Consider the following 10358-nt stretch of genomic DNA (forward strand, 5'->3'; position numbering starts at 1 on the left):
AACTTGACCGCACACATTTCAGTTCGACTGTTTGAAATAGTGGGGTTTGTTAGCAAGCCACTCTCCTCTCTATAACCAAGAATTTCAAATGAACTAAAGGGGATAAAAGGAAAAATGATAGTCACAGTTTTTAAAAATAGAGTATTGTAAGTGCTGTTGGGTAACATATTTGTACTTATAGCGCAGTAAAGAAAACATGAAGTATCAAATCAAGAACAAGTCCATGTAACTTGTCAAGGTGATATAATTTGAAGAGGCACCCTTTCATAGATACATGACCTGACATGAGCGTGACATATAATGTGAGTATCTGAATCTCTGAGAATTGCAAAGCAAAGTATCGACTGCAAAATGTCTCGCATATCAAAACTAGAGGCCGCCACTCGATGTTTTATTACTCTATAAATGCTTTTCAAAAAAGAAAGAGAGAGGGAGCGGGAGTTCGTCAAGAATTGTTAATCGATCGTTACATCAAAAACTCTGCATTTGACACAAAAATAATTATTTTAACCTCAAAACTGCATAACAGGTGTAATTATACTAAAAACCGAATAGCCTTGAAATTTATGCATGTTATCACAAGACGTCCCCCTGTGTAGTTCCTGCAGCGACACGTACTGAATTCGTCGGTCTTGAAGTCAATCGAAGAAGAAAATGAAAGACTTTGTCGGGTTTTGACGGTTTCCGGATGGCTGACCAGTGACATACTAGAGTCGAAATCGCTAATGCATCTGGTCATTGTCAGGACTGGCGAACTGGGTGGGACAGACTCGGGGGACTGAAAAGAGATGAGTGGATAGCGGGTTTCACAGACACTGGGGTACGACGGTTAGGACACAGACTGCGACTGCGGGTCTTGCAGGGTGATGGCTTCATACAAGGCTCACGTGAAATGGGTGTTGAATGCTTTCTGTTGACATTTGACGCATAAATGTTCTGACTTAAACGTTCTTGCCGCGATGGATGCAGTTTGAATATCGCAGGAAGAGTGGATGGGTGTCTAACAGGACATCTTGACTTCGGAAGTGTGTGGTGTGGAGCCAGGTAGGGACGACTGGAGGTTGCTGTCTGTCATTAGATGACAAACGTGCTGTTTCTGTTTTGTCCATGTTCCGAGAATGCCACGATTTGCGGCGCATGGAAACCACCTTATGCCACCGGCGGAGAATGCGTTTTGTCTCTTCGGGGGCACCCGGTGAGGAAGCGTGGAAGTGCTAAGTAAGAAAATCAGATTCACTTCAGCATTACAATTTAATAAAATGCAATCTGGCATGCAAGCATGAGACTTCTGGAGCACTTGAAGTCAAGATTTAATCTAAGCATGGACAGTTCAAGTACCTCAATGAGGGTTCCGTTTGGTTCCGCCATTATAGAGATGTTACTCTAAAGCAAGCTATCACCCTTTTCCATCTGTGCTCATATTCATTGACTGGGGCAGTTTACCCTCCGATAATGTTGTCTAACTTGGATACGGAACAGTTGGTTAAGTTTATCCCTCCGAAAGACAAACTAACTACCGAATCATGAGGCAAAGAGGAGGTGCAGTTACCTAACCGACCACCATAGAGCGGGAATTTCCGTTAAAGGGAAGTTTACCCGAGTGTATTTTTTTCTTCAAGATCTGTAAACTCGTTTAAAAATAATAATTCGAAAAATGTGATGTCCAAAAACATGTGATTCCAAAAGCTCGAAGTGATGTCAATGTAGTCCTTTGTTTTAGAGAACAGTAAATTTGTCTTTATCATCTTTAGGCTGAGGAAACAAGAAGTGCATTTTTTCTTGTTGGTAAAGAGGTGTATGGGCGACCACCTATCCCACCCGACCCCCCTAGCGCACACACACACACCTACATTAAAGAGTTGTAAGACACAAGATTAAATTAAGTGCAATTTTCTGATTGGCTGAAAATATATGCTTGTGGACAGTGCGGACGTCCTTATTATAGTCTTCAAAGTCCGTCAAAGATTAAGAAAACCATTAAAAATTCGATCAGTCACAAAGCCTTTAATAAGAAGCTGCATAGTCCGTGACCTTCTTTCACAAACGATTGGGTAGCAATAGGAGGCAGGCTGTGAAGAGGTCGTTCGAGGAGAGACAACTGTCGGACACTGGTGCACAGCAGTTTGTATGAAGGAGGGAGGGATCACGTTCGGGTTCGAAAACAATGGTTGTTCTTTTGTGCCATGGAAATTGATTTCTGTAAAAAAAGAACAAAGGACAGCTGATAAATAATTACAATGTAGAATAAAGATTACAATTACCGCGTTTTCATAGAGATATGCTAATTAAACCAGATGTTAGTTACAGCACGGAGTTACTCTACTAGCAGTATGTTCCACGCGGTAATAAAAATTAAATCGATTTCTTTATTATTTCTGATGGTAATGATTATTACACATTCGTTTAACATCATTACTATTTCGTCATCACTGAATGTTCATCATCGTCGCCATCGTCTATCATCACCAGCACTATCCATGCATTAAAATACAACTGACAAAAAGGGCGCTACTCTGCCCACAAAGACATTATGTTACTGACGGAGGTAGGCTCACCCTTCGGCGAAGTAGCTCCGTGACTGACTTTCAGTTGGTTCTCTGATGTCGCGGGACCTCACCTAGTCTGCCAGACCCTCTCCTACCGCTCGCATGTCGTGGCTGACTGCACGAACTCACTCTGGGTGTCTGTCAGAAACAGGAACACGAGGATGCACCACGCGCACAACATGTTAAGTAAGTTTCACGTCTAAACCGTCTACCCCACTCCGGATGTACAACACGTACGTATGATTCCACTAGCGACACACAAGTGTCTACAACACATTTTCTGGTTGTTTTCCACTTGTCTCCTGTTGCTTCTCTCTCTCTCTCTCTGTTGATTGAACTATTCTCGTTTAATAAAAGATAAATCATTGTGTTATTTTGACTGTTTCTCTTTTTACCATAGCAGTCATATAGTTCAGCACACTTTTCGAATTTCTCATAAAGAAGTACAGCAAACCATTTGTCCAATCAGCCTCGCAAATAAATAATAACATTCTCTCGTCTTTCACACATACAACACACTTCTCTCTCTTTCTCTCTCGGTCTTGCTCTTGTGAATGGTTTAAAGGTGTTAGGTTATCAGAAGAATTGTTGGTATGTATCAATTTGTTATACAGGTTATAATTTTTATAATGTGTTAATTATAGCAGACTTGCTCACCCGTCCACTTCCTATTCCCAGTCAAAGCAAGGATCCTGCAGCTCGTTGTCTCGCTCAACCTTCTCATCTGTCTAAGCGCGCGATAGAAATCTCTTTCGGTGAGCTTCATTTGTGGCACGAGCATTGCGACCAATCGCACGTTCCTGGCAAGTAAATAAAATAAACAAATAAAATACTCTTGTTCTGGTTAACAGAAATGTTCTATCTACTCATCAAGAGTTCGCATGTTTGATATACTGTAACAACACTGGACAAAGGCAGAGATGAAGCGATGAAACCAAGATTAGCTGAGAAGAATGAGGTATTATGGATGTGACCATGAGAACAACAGGATAGATAACCCACCGACCGCAACGATGTAGAGCCACTGGGAGTCTGTTGCTGTCTCTTACGATAACCGTATCGTTCCTGGAGATGAGAGGATTTGAACACTGGACGGTCGTTTACTGAACACAGAGCTCACATTAGTTCAATTCCCAGGAGATAATACCTTCTTATTGTAAAAAAAAATCGTTCAGTATTACCTTGTTAAATAGTGTCAAATTGTTTAGTAAGACTTGTTTTTTTTTTTTTTTTGACAATATCATGGCATCATAAAAGCCCGCATACACAAAATTTCAAAAATGTCTTTTTGTCTTGTCGCAACTCCTCAAATTTTCATGAAGGGCAAATGTTTTGAACGGGAATCAAATAAGGATAATTAATAAATCAATTCTTAAGTTAAAAACGAAAGCTTACCGAGTAAAGTTTTTCTAAGAGTACAGCATCACAAACATTTATTTATTTAAAATAAAAATATCACAGTTTACGCCTCACAAAATATTTCTAATAGTTTCACATTCGAATAGCATGCTTTTTGATGAATTGAGAGGAACACTGTAATTAGGATATTCCTTATTAGAATAACCTAGCATACCGGAAGTAAAGTGTCCGACAGTAGCTAGGATTGTCGTAAAGTTCAGACATGGGCCAACCTTTCATCAGGTCAACTTCCTGCAGCATGACAACAGTAGGGCGAATCACTCGACGCAGACTGTTGAAGTTCAATAAGCTCACTACTTGCTCATTACTCATTACTTGCAATTCAAGAGCTAAATGGGAGTGATTTGGGCAAAAGTTTATCACTGTCAAGACATCTCAAAGCTACACAACCTTAATATTTCTCTCGTTTTTAACTTTGTTTATTTTCTGGCCACTTCTTTCAAAAAGTTACAGATAAGGGAAAGTCAGGAGGGGGAAAACTCATTTTATGAAGGATAGTATAATGTTAAGTAAAAATAATTAAGCACAAATACAAGCACAATGCTGCGCAATTTTTGATATTTCTTTATAAAACATTTAGTTAAGCTGAAACAGTCTTTATCAATGCAATGATGTATTGAACACTAGAGATTTTACAATCTTTATCGGTTCAGAAACAGTACCCCAGATACTTGATATGGTCTGGGATGGTGTTGTGAACTGTCCTGGGGCCCCGGAAGATGTCGAGGAAGTCCTCGCCAAGTACCCACAACATGTGGACCGTTGTTCTCGACGCCACAGTGCGTGCCCGCCGACTGTTGTACAGCAGAGCCAGCTCCTGCGACAGCACCGCATGGCACCATCGGAACTCGCACGACACAACGAACAAGGGTAAAGAACAAAGCTCAGTCACGAGAAAGAGAGCATCTAAAGGGCAGACAAGTGGAAGAGAGATATCGCTGTCTGTCTGGATGTCTGTCTGGCTGTCTGTGTATGGTACATTCGTGCTTGGTTCATACCCCAAAGCAAGCTCCTTGGTGCAGGATGGTCTCCACTCGAGCAGTGGAGTCCCGCTTCATCTTCTTGACCAGGGCTGGCCAGGAAAGAACGTGGCGTCCAGGATGTTTTTCACAGTCACACACAGAAATGTTTTCATACTTAAAACTTGTTGTTTACAGTTTCTCTTCGTTTAATATACCTATACGTCTTTGTATGTGTTCTGTGTGTGTGAGTGCGCATCTGTCTATGTAAAGAGGAGTAAGAATTTTCTGATGAATGCGGGTGTGTGTGGGTGCGCGGGTGTGTATGTGCGTCTGTGAGGGTGCGGACCACACGGATAGATTAGCCACCCGACAAGGCTCGCTGCTCGTACCGGTTTTGGTCTTGGTCGATAGGGAGGAGGTCCTACACAGGACTACCTGTCTACCCCACGTTCGTTAGTCCGCTCTTTCTCAGGTTACCCTTGCTTCAACCTCGAAGGACGACAGTCTTGGACAAAGTGTCGTGCAGAGTCACGTGGCCAAACCACACCAGCTGACTGTGTTTGACTGTTGTAAGCAGGGTTCCTAGTGTCCTGCGAGTGTGGCAACCGTACTTCGTACAAAGTGTGTATGTGTGTGTGTAATAACATAGCCTACCTTGCCCTCCAAGGATGAAGTAGCAAGCATCGGGTGGTTGTCCTTGGCGAATAATAATCCTGTTTGGCTGCACTCTGCCAACAAGTGAACAAGACAAGCTTAGTGTTGCATGATTTATCTGTTCTTTTTGATGATTCCCTCTCTGTAGTCGTATTCTACTCTTTATTCGTTTATATTTTGCCGAAACTCGAAAAACAGAACAACAGAAAAATGAACGTAGTTACCAGTTTTTTTTTTTTTCAAAGAAATATTTTTGTTAACGACAAAGATGAGAAGGAGGATTCTCTGGTGCGATAGTTCGTTTGTAAGTGCACGTGACAGGCACTTGAGAACACTGCGATATAAACACAATTATGTATAATTCAATAATAAAACTATGAAACGAGTTATGCGAGACACACACACACACACACAGAAAGACAATAAAAAAGCTGACGTGTAAAATAAGAGACGAAAGGTGTAAGAGGTATAAAAAAGGAAGGACAAAGCTAGAAATGAGATGGTAAAGGCTTTGATGAACAGTGAGGCTTACTTGCAGTACCAGCCAATTCTGGCCAGCTGTGTCTGCACGTGTGGAGGATAGGCAGTGAATTCCCGGATGAAACGTAAACCGTTCACCACCTGAAAGAAAAGTTCATGACATGCAAAATGTTCACCTCTTCAAAAGCACGACTGCATACCTTCTGAAACAACAACAACAACAACAACCCACGCAATCGGCAGCGAACATCCTACACCTTAGCAAAAAAAAAAAAAAAAACAAAACAGCGCTGGTTGAATGAGGCTCGTAGGCCGCCTTCAAAAATGTGAAGATTTCATTTGATCCTTCGTGACCAGGATGTGGGCTGAAGACTTCTTTTCTACCATGTCTAAGGATTATTACAAGGAAAGAGGAGAGAAACATATATATATATATAAACTATTCTGTGATGTACTGCCGCTTGATACTGACCTTATTATTTAGAATTATTTTAGAGGAAAAATTATTGTGAGCAGTTCATCGTCACTGTCGTCTTAGTTTGTAATTGGTCACCTGGGCTACCGTCACCAAGTTCATGGAAATGTTGGAAACTTATTACAAAGGCTGCAGTAAGTCTTTTCAGCTCTCTCTGGAGTCTGTTTGGTTTACTGAGGCAGCAGCAAGACTGCGATGAGTTCCAGGGGCGACTGCAGGGCGAGGACTCACCTTCCTGATGTCCTCGTCAGAACGGTGGACAGGAGGTGTGCTGAGGATCCTGCACACGTGATGGCTGAGCATCGTCTGGAACACAAAGACATTTAACCGTTCACTTATTCATTCATTGGGCTGTTTTAAAAAGTTAAAATATTTGAGTAGAGAGTGCGATAGAGATGAGAGAAAGGCGAGTCAGCGAGGTACAGTCAGACAAATTGACTCTAGTAAAGACTAAGCGACACTTTCAAGAAAAAGAGATGGTGATTAAAGAAGAAAACATTGTAGAAGGATAAGAAGAGGATAAAGAAGAACAACAACAATGACGATGGCGACGACGATGATGATGATGATGTACCTCTTTCAGGGTCAAACCACTAGAGAATGCGGTGCCCATGACAGTTTGTCTGTACCGGGAGTACTCCTCTTCCGTGATGTCGATGAATGTTTTGGCATGGTCCGGATGTCTGTTTAGTTACAAGGAACACTTTCTTAGCAGCAGACAGTTTAAAAACGACAACCAAAAAGGTAGAAGAGGAGTAAGAAAGAGGAAAACGAGAGGAACATCAGTTCAGGAAAGCCTTATAAAAGTATATTCATCCTCCACACACGCACCTGTCACAGGCATCTTTAAGTATACTTATTTTACCGGGAAAGAAAACTTAGAAAATGGCGGCGGACCATCAGCAATGTCTACCCCGGGTGAATAAAGGTTCTGTGCGCTCTGTTAATTAATTAATGATGATGAGATAAATCTGCAGAAACAATAGAACCATTATGAGATAAACAAGTGAACATAATGACAGGCAGGTTAAAAGACATGTTGTTACCTCAACGCCTCTGCAATCCCGGCCACCCTTTGAACTGTGATGACGACCTGTACAGCCTTTTGCCAGCGGCGCTTGACCTGAACACAGAGGACAAGAAACTTTCACTGTGGATCGTTCTTAACAGACGGAAACTTCAACAGACAGACAGGCAGGCAGACAGACAGACAGACAGGCAGGCAGGCAGGCAGGCAGAGAGACAGACAGGCAGACAGGCAGACAGACAGACAGACAGACAGACAGACAGACAGACAGACAGACAGACAGACAGACAGACAGACAGACTCTCTGTTCTTACCCTTTCGAGTGTCAGCAATGACACAAGATTTTTCTTTTTCTTCGTGGTGTTCACGGTGTGATGTGCGGGTGCCGGCGTTTCTCTTTTTAAGGTCATCTTCGGAATACTCAACGATGAGTGCGGCAGCGGGAAGTGTTGGAAATCTCGCCCGGGGCGTACACAGCCTCGAGATAAACATTAGTAGCCATGGCAACTAGGATGCAAAGTCGGCGTCCTGACGTCACGTGCCTGAAACGGTATCAAGAACTCGTGACGTCTTCGTACCTCGTGTGACGTCACGCATGTACGCACGAGGGCTGCTGTGAGCTTCCGCTGCTGTCTGAATAAACGGTTACACTGCAGTTTGATTAAAAGACACTTTACACATATTTCCGTTTTTGTTCTTTGTAAAGGGAACAGAGACATTGCAGACGGTTGATGGTGTGTTTGTTTATTTATTTGTTTGTTTACGTCAAAGAAGAATTTCTGAAATAAATAGGATTGTATTAACTGGCTATTCTTAAGAGGGACGCATCCTAACCTTCTCGAATTTGTTGTGCTTTCTATTTATTTATTCAATAAACCACACAACAATCTAACCAGCCATCCAAATATCCAGTTAGCCATCCAGTTATCAAATCGACCATCCAATCGTTCAATCAACAGTCCAATTGTCTGATCAGCCGTCCAGCCAACAATCCAACCCAAACTTTCAACCATCCAGTTCAACCACTTTTACTCCACGCTCCTTGTTTTCTTTTTGGTTTTTTTTTCATCATGACTAATAAAGTTCCATTTGTACATTTTACCTCCCTCCCATCTCACAGACACCCCTCTCTCGCTCAGTTCATACAAATGGAACTGATTGCTCAACTTAGAGAGCTGAGCAGTGTACGAAATAACGAGTAACAATGGGCGTAAAGACCAACCTCTTACTTTTTAAAACCACGTGACCAATGACAATTGTATCAGATGCGGTATTTTTTTTTTTTTTGTTGTTTTTTTTTTTTTTTTTTTAGACGCCATCGAATCCTTTCTCAAAAGTTAGAAATACAAATATTGCCCTACGCGACCAGGATCTCGACGTTCTGCGCACTTCCTGCCAAACCGGATCCTGCGACTTGTCTGTCTCTGAGGACGGAACTACTGAGGCTGAATGTCACGCTTGTAAATGTCCGCTCAGTGTGGGTTGCCCGTCGGTACACTCCACTGCGAACAACTTGGAGTTGATTTCCCGAGGATGATCTTTTGCCGCCCATTGCGCTCTGTAATGTCACCATGGCAATTACGTCAAGCTCGGCACGCAGAGGTTAAAGGTGGTGGGAGGGTCGCATTCATTATCAAAGACTAATCGTGTCCTGACTTTATCAGCTCTCTAGAGCACGAGAGGTATTTATTAACGATGTTCACGGTAATGTCAGTTAACATTCATATTAAATCATAAAATATGACTTTTCTGTTGCTATATTGAAATACAAGCCTGCATTTTCAAGCTCAGGAGAGACATAACAGGACATGCCAAGCATAATAACTTTGACCTTTCTTACAGTACACCACGGTTAACTATCACTAGGGTTATTATCTTCTACAAATAGAATTAATCGACTAATGATTGGTAATGCTGCTTGAAAGATAGATATCTGAGTTTATATACTAATGTAAAATGATTAGAATAATTAACACTCGTTTGAACGTGAGAGACTTGTGGTAAAGTGGGTATTAGTGTCTACCACTCTCTTGTAAACACGAAAAATATACGAGATGTTTTAGTCATACTCAGTCACTACTGTTTACGATGGACGTTGTGACATAAGTATTCCATAGACCAAGAAATGTGAAAGAAACAGCAGAATACTTACACAGCCGGCGTGTTTGCGAGGATTCGAACAGCAACCATCCCGCACGACATGCCACCAACTTCATCGGGCTACAAACCAAACACTACTTGTCCCTTCTCCCCCCGCCTTACAGCCGCCTCCTCCCTTTGCCACGGTAGGCCACACACCTCGCAAGGTGGGGAAGGGCATGAAATGTCTGTTGGTGAGATTGTCCGTGGGTGTGTGCAGACCGATGCTTTGTTGTTGACGAATTTCTCACGAAAGACAAATGTACGAGCTTCTTCCTGTACGCGAAGTCTCGTTATGTCTAGATGCGTGAGACAGGAAACGAACTCACGACGTATGATTGCCGCAGACAGCAAGTCGTGACGCAATCTCTCTCTCTCTAACGCACGCACGCACGCACGCACACACACTTACAAGACAAAAATAGGCTCACTTCTACAGCAGGTAAACATTTTCTTCATAAGCATGGAACAGTAACAACATGGATTTTTTTTTTTTTATTTGACAGACGCGAAACGGGTGACAAAAACAAAATCAATGACAAAGACAAGAATCTTTAAGTCTGGTGCACACATGATGGGATGGAAGAGAAAGCAATATTTCTTGAGTGCATAGGGTCACAACACACGTCAAAGGTCATAACAACAAGTCTTGGCAG

At 42.2% G+C, this 10358-nt stretch overlaps 1 protein-coding gene across 7 annotated transcripts; it reads right to left on the reverse strand.

Annotated features, from left to right (window-relative positions):
* Positions 1 to 3547: 3547 nt before the first annotated feature.
* LOC112560160 (cyclic nucleotide-binding domain-containing protein 2-like) lies at positions 3548 to 10073 on the reverse strand. 7 transcript variants are annotated; one of them, XM_025231786.1, is made up of 12 exons: positions 9716 to 10066; positions 8925 to 9121; positions 7878 to 8105; positions 7583 to 7659; positions 7111 to 7219; positions 6768 to 6842; positions 6114 to 6202; positions 5582 to 5655; positions 4964 to 5037; positions 4628 to 4782; positions 4120 to 4196; positions 3593 to 3611 (listed from the first exon to the last, which is right to left on the reverse strand). In XM_025231786.1, exons 3-11 carry the CDS (start codon positions 7971 to 7973, stop codon positions 4184 to 4186), a joined length of 762 nt encoding a protein of 253 aa, XP_025087571.1. In that variant the 5' UTR covers positions 7974 to 8105; positions 8925 to 9121; positions 9716 to 10066; the 3' UTR covers positions 3593 to 3611; positions 4120 to 4183. The 7 variants fall into 7 exon arrangements, with proteins under 7 accessions (XP_025087566.1, XP_025087567.1, XP_025087568.1 ...); XM_025231787.1 differs by lacking the exon at positions 3593 to 3611 and adding an exon at positions 3631 to 3649; XM_025231781.1 differs by lacking the exon at positions 4964 to 5037 and having other exon boundaries at positions 3548 to 3649; positions 9716 to 10073.
* Positions 10074 to 10358: the final 285 nt, after the last annotated feature.

The sequence above is a fragment of the Pomacea canaliculata genome, linkage group LG3, assembly GCF_003073045.1.
Source record: "Pomacea canaliculata isolate SZHN2017 linkage group LG3, ASM307304v1, whole genome shotgun sequence".
NCBI lineage: Eukaryota > Metazoa > Mollusca > Gastropoda > Architaenioglossa > Ampullariidae > Pomacea > Pomacea canaliculata.

Bases quoted from the DNA above. Each gene is read 5' to 3' on its own strand.
- LOC112560160 (XM_025231782.1), bottom strand. From the start codon at position 7,973: ATGACCTTAAAAAGAGAAACGCCGGCACCCGCACATCACACCGTGAAC. The intron at 7,660-7,877 runs GTAAGAACAGAG...CTCTGTGTTCAG, and splicing joins CATTGCTGACACTCGAAAGG to GTCAAGCGCCGCTGGCAAAA. The intron at 3,650-4,119 runs GTATGCTAGGTT...CTCTGTGTTCAG, and splicing joins TGTCGGACACTTTACTTCCG to TAAACGACCGTCCAGTGTTC.